General features: G+C 40.5%; 1 protein-coding gene across 6 annotated transcripts in view; it reads right to left on the bottom strand.

Annotated features, from left to right (window-relative positions):
- The window catches only part of fcho2 (FCH and mu domain containing endocytic adaptor 2), a 60,538-nt gene that overhangs the window by 24,250 nt on the left and 17,449 nt on the right, over positions 1 to 18,839 (bottom strand). For all 6 annotated transcript variants that reach the window (XM_088356059.1, XM_088356060.1, XM_088356061.1 and 3 more), the window contains exons 8-13: positions 14,698 to 14,794; positions 6,862 to 6,906; positions 6,714 to 6,783; positions 1,940 to 1,961; positions 1,675 to 1,731; positions 653 to 710 (exon numbers count right to left, since the gene is read on the bottom strand). In XM_088356059.1, coding sequence (XP_088212185.1) covers positions 653 to 710; positions 1,675 to 1,731; positions 1,940 to 1,961; positions 6,714 to 6,783; positions 6,862 to 6,906; positions 14,698 to 14,794 — 349 coding nt within the window. The remainder of the gene's footprint in view (positions 1 to 652; positions 711 to 1,674; positions 1,732 to 1,939; positions 1,962 to 6,713; positions 6,784 to 6,861; positions 6,907 to 14,697; positions 14,795 to 18,839) is intronic.

Genomic DNA, 18,839 nt, shown 5'->3' with positions numbered 1-18,839 from the left:
TATTTTTTACATCATCCATAAAAATTGTCTGCAATACACAAACCCTGCACATGTTCGCATTTCATTGTGCCCTGTATAGATGTAGCATGCGTGATCCGTAGGGGGCGATGGTGTTTCATAGGACGTTAATGACGAGGGAAAAAGAAATGCAATAGTGAAGTGAAGCCACCAGAGGAGGCGTGTCATCCTTATTAAACAGACTTGTTTTATGTTTCTTCATTTGATGCCTATTGATTCAGAATGCCGAGAAACATGGCAACAATTCCAAGCATTTATAAGATATACAGCCACAATCCGGGCAATTTTATAACCTTGAAAACACAACATTAAAATTCAAGCATTTTCAGGGATTTCAAGCACCCGTACAAACCCTGACACAGCTAACAAAAATGCAAATGTCAGTTCACAAAACTGAATCCAATAGCTAAGTTCTGTGTTAAATAACCAAATTGATAAACATTTGCTTTCATGTGGTCTCTAACACCCTCTGGCGAACAAATTGGGAACTGCAGCTACTGACCACCAACCACTCCAAGCTGCCGAATCCAATCTACTATTGGCTGGGCAACGCTTGGCAATTTTGCTTGTCTATTCTAAAGGGACTTAAAACACATTTTGAAAGAATAAGTAAAAACAGAAAGTTAAAGGATATCATTCTCTAAGGATTCTGGTCGGATGCAGAAGCCCTCGTCGTCGACTTGTGGAACATTCTGGGAGAAGCAAATGGAGATCAATTAGTACTGACAAATGTGTTTGTTCCAATTCACAAGGGTAAGTTTTTGCCAAATGGAAGTCAAACATTTGGCTGTTGTAAAACATATTCGTCCCTGGGTTCATACACCCTTTTCTTGGCCAAACTCAAGTACTTTTTAAACACTTTCAAAAGCAATTTTCTAATTTCTCCAGTATCATTAAAAGAAGAAATCCGATGAGAATCATGTATTTGGCAGAACCAGAAATATATCTGCAATTTCTCATATGGGATTTTTAAACCTCTGTGTGCATTTATCAAAAAACATGATTTTTAGATGTAAAATAAATCGAAAAAATATTTGTGGATCTTTACAATATCTGTGTAAATATTTTTGAGACACATCACTCCCCATACATGTGTTGGGTAAAAATATAATATGTAGCTTACATTTTCAGTTGCAGGAATTTATTCTCATAAGGATTTACCACTGAGAAACGCTACCTTAATTTTTTGCAAGTCCCATAATAAATATCCATAATCGACAATTAATCCTTGCACTACTGTAGGCGGCGATGACGCTTCACAGGACAATGCCATACGAACTACTGCTAGCTGCAATTATTCACGAGCGAAGAAGAAATGGAATGGCAAAGCCACCAGAGAGAAGTGTTGATGTCATTTTAAAGCAAACTTATTGTGAGAAATGGCAACAATTTCAAGCATTTATAAGCATTTCACTCAAAAGGCAAGCACTTTTAAATCCTTGAAAAACTAAACATTAAAGTTCAAGCATTTTCAATGATTCCAAGCGCACACACGAACCATGTATATGTACGAACTGTGACTTGTAAAATAGAGAGCTGCATGGAGAGCGGGAGAGAGAGCAAGAGAGAGATTGAGAGCAAGCCCGAGAGAGAGAGAGAGAGAGAGAGAAAGAGAGAGAGTGCATGAGTGTTATTTGTGTGTATCTGCTTGCTTACGGCGTTCTGAATGTCTATGGCCCCGTAGTATCCGGGGGGAGCGCCGTTGGCAGCGTTCTAGGAGCATAAACAAAGACAAGCGGAATGAATGAATGAGCAAATCTGCAAAACAAACAAGAGGGAAGCGGGGAGAGTGAGGCAGACAGTGAGAGAGAAGCAGTCACATGTTGGAGTAGTACGACGCGACACCAATTGAGCAACTCCCCCGCTGCTCGACATGGACTGCGACGACAACAAAACAGGGAAGAAGAACCCGTTTACTCACACTTTCTGCCTCTGTTGATTCCCTGCAAGACAAAAGGGACACGGCACCGTGACAAAACGCTCTTTATTGTCACGCTTCGCATTGACATTTTTAAAAAGTGAACATTTTTCCCAGGCTTGGGATATAAAACTTGATTTGTTTTATTTAATATTTCCTTTCACAGATCAGTCATATCACGTTTTTTTTCCTTTCTTTGTTAAACCTACCAAAACTGTTTGGAAATACTTATCGTCTTTAAGGGTGTTAACCTCATGCGAAATTAGCATTTTAAACAAAATTGGTTTTCGATAAAAAGGCTAAAAACTGTTAGATTTTGAAAACAATAGCTCTATTTCGTCTCTTAACGGCCAGAGGCGGTGCTTCAAGCACGGAATTTCACCTTTGTTCATGCAGAGTTCGAAAAACGAATCCCAAAAATTAGGCACTGAATTGAACCTGTCTAATTAGGAATGTCTAAAAATTCCAGTCTCTTTACAGGTGCGCTACCTTTTTATCTTCTTGCGTGAAGGGTACATACCGCTTGAAGGAATTGGCATTTTTGCCATCACTACTGCTATTAGCCCCTAGATGGTTTTTTCGGAAGTGCGCGTTATTTTGCCCTCCTAAACGCCTCATGGGATTTGCCGCCGTTGCAACTTGGTTTCTGGCTGGTCTTTGCCTCCCCTCAGATTGACAATGTGACCTTTTGTTTTTTTCGCCGCATGTCGCAGTTGTTTTGATTCTTCCCGGCGTAGCTTCCCGCCATTTTTGGGGCGACTGGGTCTGATCTCGGTGTATGTCCCCTTTACTTTCCCCAGGTTCTTTGGTCCAGCCGAGGCTTCTCAGTGGGGTTCGTTTCTTGAGTCCCTCGTGACTACGTTAGCATTAGTCATTCCGTGCTTGACGCACCGCCTCTGGCGGTCAGGAGGGACTAAATAGAACGAAAGTTATGAATGTAACCACGGTTCTATGAGTTCCGTACGATCGCCAGATCAACTTCTCACTTGGAATCCTCGTGTTCATGCAAAAAGATTCTGAAGGTAGCGCACCTGTAATGAGACTGGGGTTTATAGACATTCCAAATGAGACAGCCGCGATGGAGTGATTCATTTTTGGTATGCATTTCTCAAACTGCCGTGATTCCGTGATTGAGGCACTGCCTTTGGCGATCATGCAGGACTCATAAAACTATAGTTACATTGGCATCTTTCGTTGCACTTAATTTATCCTATTTTTTTAATTAGTATTGATAAGGTTCCACATTGTCTATTATACATTGTAATAGCCATTTAGCAATCTGTTTTGAGTTTGCCACTTACTGTATGCTTGTGATCATTATTTTTTTCTTTTCTTTTGGTGCTACTTAAAACATTAATTAGGATGAATTTATTTACAATAACCATGTATCCATCCACTTTCTTTCCCTTATCGGGGGTCGGGTCGCAGAGGCAGCTGCCTCAGCAGGGAAGCTGCCTTAGCAGGGAACCTTAACCTCCCTATCCCCAGCCACTTCATCCAGCTCATCCGGCTGGATCCCGAGGCCTTCCCAAGCCAGCCTAGAGACGTAGTCTCTCCAGCGTGTCCTGGGTCGTACCCGGGGCCTCCTGCCAGAGGGACACCTGGATGATTTCCCGAGGCATCCAGGAGGCATCCTTATCAGATGCCCAAACCACCTCTCAATGCGGAAAAAACTCAGTTCTACACTGTTTTCCTCCCTATCTCTAAGGGAGAGCCTAGCCACACTGCGAAGGAAACTCATTTCAGCTGCTTGTTTTTGGGATCTTGTTCTTTCGGTCATGACACACAGTTCATGACCAAAGATGAGGGTAGGAACGTTGATCAACCGGTAAATCTGGAGCTTTGCTTTTCAAATCAGCTCTTTTTCACCACACAGGGTCCGCATGACGGCAGATGCCGCACCCTTTGGGGGGTGCTGATTTTCATGCTGGCTCAACTCAGCTGCTAACTGCGCCATTGAGAGCTGAAGATCACGGCCCGAGGAAGCCAACAGCAGCACATCATCTGCAAATAGCAGAGATTAAATGCTTGGGCTTCCTGGTGGAGTCCAACTCCAAATGGGAAGCAATCAGACTTACTGCGGGAATTGCTGACCAAACTCTGGCACAGAGCATACAGGTACCGCACAGCCCTGATAAGACTGTGCAGAACCCCACAGGCTGATAAGACTGTGCAGTACCCCACATAACCAAAGCACTCACCACAGGACTATCCCAGGAACACTGTCAAATGCCTTCTTCAAGTCCACAAAACACATGTAGACCGGAAAGGCAAAATCCCAAGCACCCTCGAGGACCCTTAGTTGTGTGGAGAGCTGGACCACTGTTCGATGGCCCGGACCAAAACCACACCGCTTCTCTGGAATCAGAGATTCAACATCCTGAGAGACCCTCCTTTTTAGCACCCCCGAAACGACCTTACCAGGAGAGGCTGAGAAGTGTGATTCACCTGTAGTTGGAACACATTCTGCAGTCCCCCTTCTTGAAAAGGGGGACCACCACCCCAGTCTGCCAGTCCAGAGTTACTGTCCCTAATGTCCACACAATGATACAGACCATTATATGCCCACAATATCAAGAGCCCCAATGATCTCTGAGCGGATCTTGTCAACCCCTGGAGCCTTACCACGGAGGAGCTCTTTGACCACCTCAGTGACTTCAATAACAGAGACATGAGAGCCCTCCTCTGAGTCCTCAGGCTCAAACACACCCTCCAAGGACCCCAAGAAAGGTGGGTAATCTGAACTGCTGTTTGATGCGTAAGCACATACAACAGTCAGGACCCGCTCCCCCACCGGTAGGCGGAGAGAGGCTACCCTCTTGTCCTCTGGGGTGAACCCCAAGGTACAGGCGCTAAGCCATGGGGCAACTAATATGCCCACACTAGCTCTGCCCGTCTTTTTACATTGTGTGCCTCTCATTAGTTGTGATTGCTTCAGCGAAGCAGGAACAACTATTATAATCCCCAGAGATCTTTTTATTATTATTATTATATCTATCTTCCGCCGAAATTTAACGGGTATCTCCTCCCAGAGCTTTTGGAGTTACCCACCGATTCATGTACCAAAAATTCCATCCCGACCGGGACTCTTCTGGGTTGTCTTCTGACGAAAAAAAGTCCCCATCCGCTCTAATGTATTTTGAGAGTCTCCCATCGGGAATACATGGGCCTATTCATTTCTATGGGTAGTCATGGAAACGAGGGCTTTTTCAGAGGGTTGTCATAGTAAGCAGGGACTGTTCAGGGTGGCTTGAGGGGGCCCGACCCACATTACCTTTAACCATGGGTAAATGGTGAATTCCAAAGAGTGGATGCTAGCGAGAGGATGCTAACAGCTATGTGCGCCGCTAGCAAAGTGTTGGGCTGGGATAGCCAGCCCAAACATTAGCGCAAGCTAGCTGTAAACACTGTTGGTGATCAGTTGGGCTGGCATAGCCAGCCTGAGTATTAGCGATGAGAGGTTGATGCTATGCTTACTCATGCTAGCAGTAACAACTGTTGGTGACAAGTTGGGCTGGCAAAGCCAGCCCAAGTTTTCGCTCAAGCGAGCTGTAAACACTGTCAGCAATGGGTTGGGCTGGCTGTATTAGCGCAAGCTAGCTGTAAACACTGTCGGCAATGCTAACTTCTTCATAGTAAAAATTTTTGGTAATGGCAATATTTTATCGATTTCATATTTAGAAATTATGCTAATGGATATATGTTGACGAGTTATGCTAATGGATACCTGTTAAAAAGTGATTTTAACTATTTAATGCTAACTTCATTGTAAAAAAAATTGGTAATGGCTATATTTTAACAACTTCATATTTACAAACTATGCTAATGGGTACATGTTGATGAGTTATGCTAATGGGTACATGCTAAAAAGTGATGCTAACAGCTAAATGCGGAGTCCCCCCACAGAACCAAGTACAAAATGACAGAAACATCTCTCTGAGTTAAAAACTTTATGCTAACTCATAATGCTAAAAACCAGGGTTATATATACATACCTGGATCATCTTCCAGATCAATCACAACTCTTACAATTGCTGCTGGAATTGTCTAGTTTTATATTTATTGTGCAGTAATCTAATTCTAACATGTATTTGTTTCATTTTCTGAAGCTCTTTCATAATGTATTAAAAAAAAGTATGCTGTACTTTTGGAACCGATTAGCGCATTTCCATTCAAAATGTGACTCTACTTACAAAGTTTTCAGGTTATGAATCTAATCCATGATCAAATTAAATTTGTAAGTAGCTGTGCCGCTGTATTGTGTAGTGCAATAAAACACAACAAATAATACAAACTACGGAAAATCAAAGTGACCAAACTAATATTACATTATTTGCCCAGCCTTGTCAGACTTCTCCAGCATCCAAACATAAGGTTTATTGTTTTGGGGGGTAACCGTAGCAGAAAAATCTTTTTAGCTCACTCTAGGCGAGGCTCATCTTATGTAAAATAAATACAAATATCTCAACCAATGAGTATCTAGAAAAATGCACGTTTATATCATGGTTCAGGTATTTTTGCTTTCAATTGAAATCAATATTGTTTTTGTGAGTGAATCAAGATTTATTTTACCACTAGGCACGAAATAAGACAGAATACGCCTTAACAAGGTCTAAAGAGTTGGAATTTCTTATCGACGTATTAGTAGTTTAAATAATTCAGAAAATGTGTTTGTAACTGGATTTTGAGTTAAATCAATCCGTCAGCAGCAAAATGAAACTTTGAGGTCAATCAATAGTGGATGAATGGAATGACTTTTTTTTTACGCTTAACTTACGTGGAGTCTGTGTCTTTGTCTTTCCTGCGTCCTGGGATGCCAAATGGCTTTCTTCTCCTCGGTTTGGCACCTTTGACAAAACAAAGTGTAGTCAATAAAAAATGAACCCAAACATATGTTAATAAAGAATGTCAAGTAATTTTTCTACCTTCAGTTGCAATGGCTGGATTACATTCTTCAAATTCAATGAGCCCTGATAAAAAAGGGGAAAAAAATCTTTTGGGCTTCATTAAGCACACAAAGGGTCAACGAGTGGCCCCTGTGAACACTGCAAATGTACATCACGCAAGAATCGCACACACATACACACTTGGGTCATGTACACAGAACACGCAGACACACAAGGAAATTGACGTGCAGCGCAGAGTGTACGCAAACAGGGCAGAGCTGATCCCATGGGGCAGACCGGGTCAATGACTGAGTCAAACGCATGTCTGGTGGCTGCGCTGGCAAACACAAACACCAAAAAGACTCAAATGATGACTCACAATGTTTTTAAATGCTTTTATGAATATTTAAGTATCTCTCAAAAATATAAAACAAATACTTTATTTGACACAATTGTTCAGAGGGCTTTAAAAGAGCTGAAAGGAATTTGCAGCCACTGTCAAGCTCTTTATGATTAGCGTGCAAGTTCGTGCATTTCTTAGGCACGCTTGAATAAACGTTTTTCTTCCCAACCATCTTGGGGTTAGAGTTGGTGTTTGGACAGATAAGCGCAGTGGGGAAAAAAATCACAAGGGCTCTTTGAACTGGGTATCTTTAACATATACTTAAGGGAGTTAACGGAATTTAAAACTTTGTTACTCTCTGCCGTCATCTCCTGGCCCAAAGTTATGATTGCAGCATTGGTCAGCTCATTCATGAGGCACGTGCGAGAACGTGCATTTCCTGGACTCACTCGAATTAACACTTAATTAATTAATTAATTAACTAACATAATTCACTTCTTTAATTTTCTTGAGGTTTGGGTTGGCGTTTGGACTTTACTAGAAGCAGGCCTTTTCTTACTTTCACCATTTTAATGCTACACTGACGAAAAAAATAGTGGGACTAGCATGATGTCAGTGTCCAGAACTTCCGCCAGCCCCTTTTCCTCGAACAAAATGGCTTACGCCCCAAACAACTCTGCTAAAAGTAAGATAAAAGAAGATAGTTGCGCTGGGAAGAAAACGCATAAAGGCTCTTTCAACTGAGTTGGGCATGGATAACACAAACTTAAAATAGAACATATTTAACTTTTTAAGCAACCCTAAAACGTCGCACACACATTTAACTCGGTGCTGAAGACTGGTCTAGATGTCATAAGTGCATCTGAGAGAAGTAGTTTGATTGAAAATAGGCGTTGTTTTTACTACAAGTTTTTTTCCCAAGAAGTCAGATTAGTTGTATTACCTATAACATAAAATTATACAAAAGTATAACCAGATACAGTCAAAATGCACTTGTTCAACAATATTTGTCTGACTGCTTATGTTGTTTTTTTGGTGTTAGTTTTAACATAGCAGACATGTAGGATTAATTGATTTAGTTATGCGTTGCAACAGAGGACACGCAAGGTTTGTTAACCCTATTAGAATAAGACAAACAAGTCCAAGATTACATGCGAGCAAGCGTTTAAAGCCACACGGACAAAGCAGCTCAGGAGGATTATTAGGATGCCCTTTTTGACTTATCTCAGCTGGAGGTTGCAATAACGATAATAGAGACTTGTTCATAATTACAGTTTCAAATACACTGGGTAGTAGATGTTACTATTAACATAGAACATGAATACATCTCAGTATCACTGGAACTGACATTGTAAAAAAAGAGTGGATCTCCATGTATGCGGCAAGCTACACAGATACCAAAAAAAAACAAACAAAAAACGGTCAAAGTTGACTATTTTATTTCTCTTTTTTGATTGAAGTCGGAAAGGAATTGATTGTTTTATCATCCAGATCTCCAGATTATGCACTGGGATTAGCCTTTGGTTTGGTTTGTTTGAAACTTGATTGTGTTCAGTCCCTGAGCTAGGACATTTGCAACGGACACTATGACGTCAGTTCTTCACCAGCAGGGGCACCCCTGGATGAGATGTCTATCCCATGAAATAGATGAGCACAGGTGGATTCAATCATTTTTTGTGCTTGTTTTTTTTTCAAATAAATGAAAATAAATTACAGATAAATTAAATGGATAGTAATAAATAACAGATAATAAAGTCGTTCAACAACTATACATATATACTATACAAGCTCTTTAACCTTCCGTATACATATTAAACTATCAGAATGCACTATGCAAATCAGTGTTTCTGGCACCGTGGGTAAGGATAGTATGATAATGATGAAAGCTCGAATGCCTTATTGTATATTATTTGCACCACTGGTGGTAAAATGTAGGTGACATTTCGCCACGATCCGGTTAGATTCCTGTGCAAACAATGTTTTGCAATTTCAATCAGCAATCCTTATTGACTAATTAATCACTCCACTATTGTATGCCATAAGTGTATAAAGAGCCCAAATGTTTTACACAAATTAACACAGTAGCTTGTACTGTAGTCCCAATTGTATGCACCTTACAGTCTGGTGTGCCATATGTATAAAAATATATGACAAAAGCCCATTTTTTTGGGGGTGGGGTGGGGTGGGGTGTGGGTGCTTATATTCCAATGCCTTAGTGTGGAAAATATAGTAATCAAATTCAAATACAATAAAGACTTACCGAATTTACATTATTAATTATAGTACCACAATACGATGTATTTTATATAGATAAAAAAGATGACAATTTGCCAAGACAGTAATTATGCAAACAATGCAGGTCTAGGTGTTCACAGGCGGAAATATCAGGTTCAAAATGGCTCCACCATGCCAAAACAAGGTATTAAAACCTAACACCCCAAATAAAACTCACGTATAAAGCAGAAAAGTTAAGTTACTGTCAGGCTACAACAGTTTCTATGCGTGAACAAGGTCTTAAAGACAGGAAGTGCGTTTTGCAATCAGAGCAGATACTTGAAGAGGCAGCGCCCTACGGCAAGGCGGCATGATACGCTAACGCGCCTTGACCTGGAAAGAACAAAAGCCGGCAATGTTTTCACTCCCAGCATATACATTAGCAGAGTCGTCCGCGACTGCCGTCCTCTGGGGTAGTGGTGGAAAGGAGGGGTAGGAAGGGTGCTTTGTGGAGGTTGGGCTCCATTGATGCATTGTTTGGCGTGTCGCAGCGCCCCGATGTGAAGCGCATGCAAGCAGGCGAGTCACGAGAAGAACCCATCACGCCAAGTGAAGTGGATAAAGTACACCGATGACTGATCTACTCTAATGTGCAATATCGGCCCTTAACTGCTGGAATATACACACACAATAGCTGCAAGAATAACTATGTACTGTGTGTGTGTGTGTGTGTGTGTGTGTGTGTGTGTAGGTGTGTGTGGTGGTTCATGCCAATCAAAACACAATTGACATTCAAGAATAGCACATCACACGGGAGGGCGGACAGACGCTGAAATCAAACTCATCGGGACATTGAACTGACGGGTTAGACGCTCCTATGTATGTGTGCGTGTGAGTATTCTAATAATTCCGGTGAATAGTATTGACCTGGTCGACACAGGAACATATTTGAAATAAACACGTGAGGGTTTAGGCATAGGTACACAAGTCCCGTATTTTTGTAGGTAATATTACCGAGCACCTATTCACATGAATTGATTACAACTAATGTTAATTCCAAAATGTCTCAATTCAATTCATACTTATTTGGAAAAATTACATGTAAAATGAATACATCACAGCATCACTGGAACTGACATTGTAAAAAAACAGTGGATCACCAGGTTAGCAGCAAGCTACACAGATACCAAAGAATAGGCCAAAGTTGACCATTTTATTTCTCTTTTTTGATTGAAGTTGGAAAGGAATCAAGTGTTTTATCATCCAGATCTCTGTATTATCCATTGGGATTTTTTTTTAAAAAATTGTTTGTTTTTGGTTTTTGGTAACAAAGAATATTTGAAATGGACACATCTGTCTCATCTACCACATGGTAGATAATTTTTCTGATTTAACAAAATATTAGATCAACATTGGAAAAAAAATCTTAATATTAATCAAATGGGAATATTTTCGAAATACATCAAAATGTACAAAACAATCTACTTCTGCTATCAATCTCTGGTAGAAAAGATAATTTTGTATATTTTAATGATGATTTATCTTATTTTATTACAGAAGAGAGATCAAATGTCTTAAAATATAAATATGTGCACAGAATAAAAAAAGAAATTTGTAAATAAAAAAATATACCTGAAATGTGCCAAGGTTTTTAAATGTGTGGATGGATGGGAGGTGGTTGGGTTTGATCAGGCTTTATTTAATTGTAACGGTTTTCGAGATGGTGGATGACACTACCATTGGCTAGATTTTTGAGGATGCTTAAAAATTTTGAATTGACATCAATAAAGTGTTTGTACTGCGATTGGCTGGCAACCAGTTCAGGGTGTCCCCTGCCCACTGCCCGATGATTGCTGGGATGGCCTCCAGCACCCCCGCGACCCTACTGAGGATAAGCGGTGCAGCTGATGAGATGAGATGAGAACGTGTATGTAGCGTGGTCCTGGATAAAGATATTATTCTGGCAATATAATACAAAAAAAGAATACAAACACTTAGCACACAAATGCCAAAAGAATACAATTACAAATTGACTAATCCATCAAGGTCAATTACATTTAGAGTTGCTGTAAGGAATTTTGAACATTCTTACTCGCTGCTGCCATAACTGATTTGTGTCATCATTGCCGCCTCTGTCAAGCTGTTTGCGTGGCGTGTGCAAGTACATGCATTTCTTAGAGGTGGTCAAATAAACTTTTCTTTTTTTTCTCTTTTGGGGGTTTGGGTTGGTTTATGGACTGTACTGAAAATGGGCCTTTACTTACTTTCATCATTTTCATGCTACACTAACAAAAAACAAAAAAAAACAGGAACCAGCATTAAATCACTCCTCATCCTCCCATTCCTGCTTTTAAATGCGTTCCGCCTCGAACACCTTTGTTAAAAGTAAGATAGAGGTGTATAATGGTGGTATAAAATAATGAGGGCTCTTAAAACTCAGTTGGGCATTGTTAACACATACATAATATAGAAAGTATTCTCTTTTGAACTTTTTTAAGACACCTCAAACGACAAACCCTACCTTTAAACATGGATCTCGAAAATTGAGCAACGACACTGGCAATGGATTTACCTGAATGAAGTAAAGCCTTGAATAGCATATGCCATTAACGTTATAAAAGTCCCACAAAAACAAAAACAAAAGCAGATATGTAGTTTTTCGACAAAGTGTTTAAGAATCTCCAAAAACAACTTTTGTTGATCTAGGGAAATGTGTTTCCTTTCTTTAGGACTTGGCAGGCAATCAAGTGTAAGCAGCGGATGCTCTCCCTGTACCCCAACCCTTTCAAATCACATATGCTTGGCATGGCATTGTAGGGGTGGGTCAGTCGGGTGGGTGGATGGATACTGAAAAAGGGGAAGGGGTAGGGTGGTGGTGGCAGAGTTTGCGTGTCTGGCCCACTTCCAGTTGACAGCTCAGCTGGATATCGTTGAACACTCCAAACGTGCACTTCCCCCTGCCGCCCACCTCGCAGCGTGTCACTTTGGGATCGTTTCCCCAATAAAAAGTTTATTCAACCTCGCTAGCACGCTCGGTTAAGCGGGGGCAGGCAAAGTCTTGCCTACAGGCTACATGCTCCGATCTTTATTACGGACTATCGCAACCAGACAAAAATATTTAAATGTGGCTCTAGCAATTACTAACTATATTATAGGTCCTGTGACCCAAGAGAGGGTCATTGGTTTAGAAAACAGATGGATGGATATTATAGCTCATGCCCCTAACTATAGGCTATCATGTTAGTCACACTGCTAACATAATTGTTTCTAAATTAAATTTGCATTATAATACTTCACCACTAGACGGCCAAATAATTTTACGTTAGTATATCAAACTGTATTTGTGCGATCAAAGTATATCGCTGACCACAATCGCAAAACATTGGATGCATGCGGAATTTAACCCAGGTCACGGCAGTGAGAGCGGCAAATCCCAACCGCTGGACCACCAGTGATATAGATGACATACAAAAAAAAGCATTCATTTCTATCTCATTAGCACACTTTTTTATTCACGGTAACAGAGAGGGTTGTTAGAGGATGGAGAAAACAGAAAGTTCTCCTAAAAGATATAAATAAACTCAAAAGAGCACGACATGGGAAACAACTCTTTTGTGTCTGAATGAGTCTGATGAATGTGACTTTGAAGGACATTAAATAAATACATTTTAAATTGTATTTTTGTCGCTTATAGTGCTTATTTTCAGAGGTGAAAAGGTGGAACAAAATTTGATTTTTAATCAAAAACTAGGAGTGGGCGTTCAACACAAGTGTTCATTATAGACGAATAAATACGGTTAGCCATCAAACTCAAATAGCATAGTAGTATTCATTCTCATTGAGATTTGATATTTTCCAGCTGAATTTATATTTATAAAATGTACGGATTATAATAGAGTTGGTTAATTACTTATAATGAAGAACATATTTTCAAATATTCAGATAATTATGTAGATCAGCTACTTTATTACAGGTGTGTTTGTTCTTTTATCTTCTACAAAAATATCTTAAATATTGTTTACTTTAAATAAAGAAAATTTGGTCAAATTTCAAAACAGATATAGAAAGCTTATTTATCTATTTTAACTGAATCCAAAGAAAAAAATAATAACAACTTGCCGATCTTAAATAATTGATGTTTTATCAGCTACATTACCATGAATATTACAATAAAAAGATGGGATGAAGAATATTTGTCTGTAATAAAATTAATAAAAGGCACTCTCTGTTCTAAAAAGGCCCCTTCACATCATATTGGCAATAGGTTATTTTTCTGAAAGGCTGCAGGGAAAAGGCTAATAAACAGCTCAGTGCAGGCCGAATCTTATGCCCTATTATTCCTTAATACTCAATTAATGCTGCTGTCCAAACAAATGAAGGCCACCATTCGGCTTGCTGCAGTGTTTGAACGTACAAGAAAGGATGCAGGAGGGAGGGTCACGCATTGTTTACACACAAACCACAGAGGTGAGCCGCCTGCATGCCTGACGTAATGCCACGCATGAGTGGAGATGAGGCGAACGCTGGGGTTGTTCAACGAGGGGGGGCGTAGACGTAACATCCCTCAGGGGCTTTAAATACTCACACGCAACGCATTTGAAGATGATTAGCATTTAGTCCACAGATTTTGCCTTCAATAGAAAGCATGTCACAAGAAGGTGAGTTTAGGGGCTGGGGGATCATGTGTGCGGGAGTTCTGGCTTATTATTATTGTGTGCAAAGTTTACACAAGAGTCATTGTTGAGCTTTGACCTCGTCGAAAAGCTCTGTTGTGCCCGCTTAAGTCAAAGCCCACCATGTGACGCATGCTTACTGGAATGCCGAGCCTTGCCTACCTTTACAGCAGATTATCATGATCGACTGTGATGGCCGCTTGGCCGCGGTCTAATTGCCCAGCTCTTTAGCGCCGCCGCCCACAGGGGCGCCTTTGTTTACACGCAACTGACCCGATTGTTATTATTATTAAGACAAAATGCACGCTCCCCGAGTAAGAGTGGTTGACGGGTCTGCATTACAGTGCTGGAGATTTAGAATCAAGGCCTTCTTTACAAGTCAACCAAAGCTTTGTGTGTGGGTTTTCCAGGCATGCTGGCATCCTCCCACGTTTTTAAAATATAAAGCCCATCACACGCTGAATCACAAGACCGGAGCACAATTGGAGTTGACCATTGTAGTAAATTTAGAGGTATAGACTTTTTGTTTTATGATGAAACACAGGAACAAGAAGAAGGGAATATTGAGGAATAGTGGATATTGAGAAAGGTTGTGGCCAGAGTAAAAAACAAACAAACAAAAAAACATGTCAACAACTGGCTTACCTGGTCTTTCCTTGCCAGTTCCTTTGCTTTCAGCCAGTTTCTGTATCAGGCTCTCCACTGAGGTGTTCTCTACATTCTTTACAAATTCATTGTGAACCTGCACGATCAAAAAGACATCAGAATACATAAATTAAATGTGACCATCTCAGTCAAAAGGCAAAATAAGTGAGTTTTTTTAACATATGACAGAATGTTATACTGCAGTTGATTATGCCTGAGTCTGCTACGGAACCACATACGCAAAAAATAAAATACAGGTAGTAGATTAAATGAAAAATATATACATAAAAATTCAATAGGAAATTAAAAAAATAACAAGTGAGATCATGCAGTTGCAAAGGTTTGCACTCTTTTTTATGATGCTGTGTTTGCCCAAATTAATGCTATATTTGAGTCACCATTATAAGTGCCTATGATTACCTCCTGATAAACTTTGTATCTTTTCCTTGACCTCCTGACGGATTTATAAACATATCACATTTTCTTACATGATGAAAAATTGGAGTATTAAATAGTTTCTCTATTAAGTATGTGTCAACACCGCCCAACTGAGTTCAAAGAGACATTATACTATATTTTCCACTGCACTTATCTGCTTTTATCTTGGATTTATCAGACCTGCTCGGGGCGGAGCGCATTACATTCGGGGAAAGTGTGCTGTATGCTCGCCCCTGCAGGTTTTTTATTTGTATTTCTATTTGTTAGTGTAGGATGAAAACGGTTAAAGTAAAGGGGCTGATTCTCTGGTAAAGTCTGAACGCAAACCCAAACCCCAAAAAGGTGAAGAAAGTTTATTCCAATGTGTCTAAGAAATGCAAGTATTTGCACGTGCATCTTGAATGACCTGACTGAGGCTGCAATTATGACTTTAAGCCAGGAGATGGCGACAGAGAGAAGTTCCAAATTCTGTACAGCTCCTTTAAGATATTTTTCTTTTCTTTTTTTATAAAAGGATAGCTTCAAAGTGCCATAGCAAGGCACGGTGCACCCACATCAAAGGGAATATTTTTCCACAGTCGCCCCCCTGTGGGCAAGGGAGACAACGCAGTGTGGTGCCGTTTGTTTACAGAGCGGATGCTCAGAGGGAGTTGGAAAAGCGTAAACCAGCGGAAACCGTCTGTGTGCCGTGTCAACGCTGCGCCATTTAGATGTGCGTGATATACTGTACGAATGATTCTCGCAAAAACACACGCACTCAGACATACACATACACACACATGCCCAGAAGGTACCATGGAGAGGTGGAGTGCATTAGCTTTGCGAGTAGAGCATGTTACGGGGGGTGGTGAGGTGTACTGTGTTGATGGAGGTGGGGGCAGAGAGGTTGCATGCTCACGCAAGCTGTCAGGTGCTGCTGCCATGAGGAGGTCGTGCACGCACACACTGAAACACAAACACACTCATTGAGGCATTTGCCCACATGCATCTCGCTTTAAGGCATCCTCAATCTCACACACAAGCTCACTTACAAAAACAAACAGAGCACGCACACTGACAGATACACCTGTCACACACACACATAAAATGAAATACAAAACACACACTGCCCTTTTCCCACTTCTGCCCATTAAAAATGTTTTTCCCCTCTGTATCATCCCCCCTCACACATTCTTTCTCTTCTCATGCTTTTACGCTGAGCTGGAAATGTACTTGAGCGTTAGTGTGACTTCACATCACTCGATTGGTGGTGTGTATCATTATATTTGCCAAACTGCCAAAGAGTGTACGTTCTCATGCATGCGTCATTATCGATGGGTCACATTCACCTGCCATCCAGGCCACCAAAAACAAAACGATTTTGGATCCGGACTCAGACTATTTTTAGATTACCGTATTTTCTAGATTATAGGGCATACCTAAAAAAAACACAGAATGGCCAGAAACTTGAAAGTGTGCCTTGGATGAAATGGGAAATGCATAGTTGCAAACAAATAAAGCTGCATACAGTAACTGCTCTGCCTTTGAGAAACATATAGAGTGGTCCTAGGGTGCCTTCTTGCGGCTACCATGTTAATTGTACAAACATGCTTCTTACATTTCAACTAATGATGAAAAGAGTTTTTGTAAAAACCCAAATGCAACCCAATTGTCTATGCAATTTTCAGGGATCTGATGACTTTTAATCCAATATTTTTTAGTGATTTAATTGAATACTTTAAAAAAAATAAATATAAATAATGTCTGGTTCACAGTATATTGTGCCAGTGTGAGGTCACTGTTCTGCCTTTGAAGGACATGTAGAGTGATCTTGGAGCGCCCTCTTTTTAACATGTTAACATGTAAAATACTTGTTGCTAAAAGGAAAGAAATAAAGATGCTGAGGTTTGACGGCAACACAGACGAAGACATTCGAAGGCTTGTTGCAAATCCTTTTCTGTTGTTGCACGTTGTTTACTAGCTGTCTGGCTGCCAAAATAGAGATACTTTGGAGTGAGGACAGCGCAGTAACCATTAATTAAACATGTTCAAAGTAAATTTGCCAGTAAATTAGGAGCAGAATTACAAAAATTACCAAAAAGTAAAACCTTGTCTTGTTTTTGGGGTGGCCGATAAATTATTTGAGTGTTAAGTTCTTTAATGTGATATAAAAAATATGAACGATTGTTCATGGTGTAGAGCAAATAGGCCCAGCACAAAAATGACTACCACATTCCTCTTTTTCCCATGTTATTTTTTTTTCTTTTCCACAAACAAAAACTGAACAGTTACAGTTGCCCAGTTCGAATAACTCAGAACTTTGGAATGGATGGAACGACTGCGTCCCCTTTTGGACAGTTCCTGAACGTACCAATTCGCAATGTACCATAATGATATCTGATAACACGAAGTATTGAATGTAATGAAAACATCCAAGACTGTATTGATAAAATAATGTTCTCGGCGAATATATTTATGTCGATTGAAGGGACATTCTCAAGTACGGAACATTATGCAAATTTCCCACTTCTTTGGCTTTCTAACAAGTTTATCAACTTCAAACACCATCATCCGATTCTGGTGCTATCAGATATCTGAGACCGCGCCCAAAGAGGCATGATCTAGTCGAGCGTCACTGGTCCATATAAAAAGAACTGGTTGAGCGATAGTCATCTATCTTTTTTTACCTGCGTGACTGATCGCACACCACAGCCTGCACTGCGGCCTTGAAGTCAGCACTTGGGCCATACGTTGCGACCATCCAGAGCACGAGACCAAATCTCTTCATGACGACAAATAAGGTGACAGTTTCAAATGTAACCCCATGTTTGCTGGTTCTTGGGAATGAGCGAGTTTTTTTTCTCTACAAGGGAATCTCCCCAAATCGGCTAGCATTATATCGGGAAACTTTCCTATTGTGCTAGTAACATCCAGACTTTTAGCGGGCGAAAACTCCCACAATTTATGGCGCTTGCACCCCCCCCTGTTTTTTCTATCATTTAATAAATTGTGTGTTCTATTTCAATCGGCCTGGTTCGTTGATTCCATTTTGGGGGGAGTAGTAATTCATATCAGAACTCCAAGAACTCAAAGTCATAACATAAACAAATTTTTTATCAGTGTAGAAATTTCTAGCATCCTTTGGGGAAAAGAAAGGTGCATGGTGAGCTCAAGCAATACTTAGAAGCAAATTTGTTAAGTGATTGGAGTAAAGAAATATTGTTTCAATCCTAACGATTTTCAAAATAAAGCTAGAAAAACCCCTACAATAGGATTCATTTCAGTTTGGACTCGCGAATGTCTATGTCTGTTGTTTGAAATAGCTATTCCCAGTGTTAAGCCCAAGTAAACATTTGCTCAGCTAGTCAGCACGCTTGCTGCAGGCTACGATGACTCAGTGCAATATTGCAAACTGTGACTATGAGCTCAAGCTTTAGTCGCTCGCTTAAGACAATTTTTCACCAGACCACAGAGGCCACTTTGAAATGTTGGGGCTTGGAAACGGTCAGGCCTCAGTTTTTAAAAACAAGTAGCACCACCGTCCATCATACCAACAGCGGCGTGGCGTTAAGTAGCCTGCGGCGGCCTGTCGCCACACATTCTTTCCAACTTATTTGCCCCCTCAGCTGCAGGCAGCCACACGAGGCTCTCAGTGGACTTGAGCGCCTCGAGGAGGAAACTGGCGGAGTCAAATGTTTTTTGATCTTGTGTGGAATTACAAAAGC

The sequence above is a fragment of the Urocampus carinirostris genome, chromosome 16, assembly GCF_059441175.1.
Source record: "Urocampus carinirostris isolate Australia breed hairy pipefish chromosome 16, RoL_Ucar_1.0, whole genome shotgun sequence".
Classification (NCBI taxonomy): Eukaryota; Metazoa; Chordata; class Actinopteri; order Syngnathiformes; family Syngnathidae; genus Urocampus; species Urocampus carinirostris.
The sequence above is the reverse complement of the archived record's forward strand: the minus strand, read 5'-3'. Positions and strand labels throughout refer to the sequence as shown.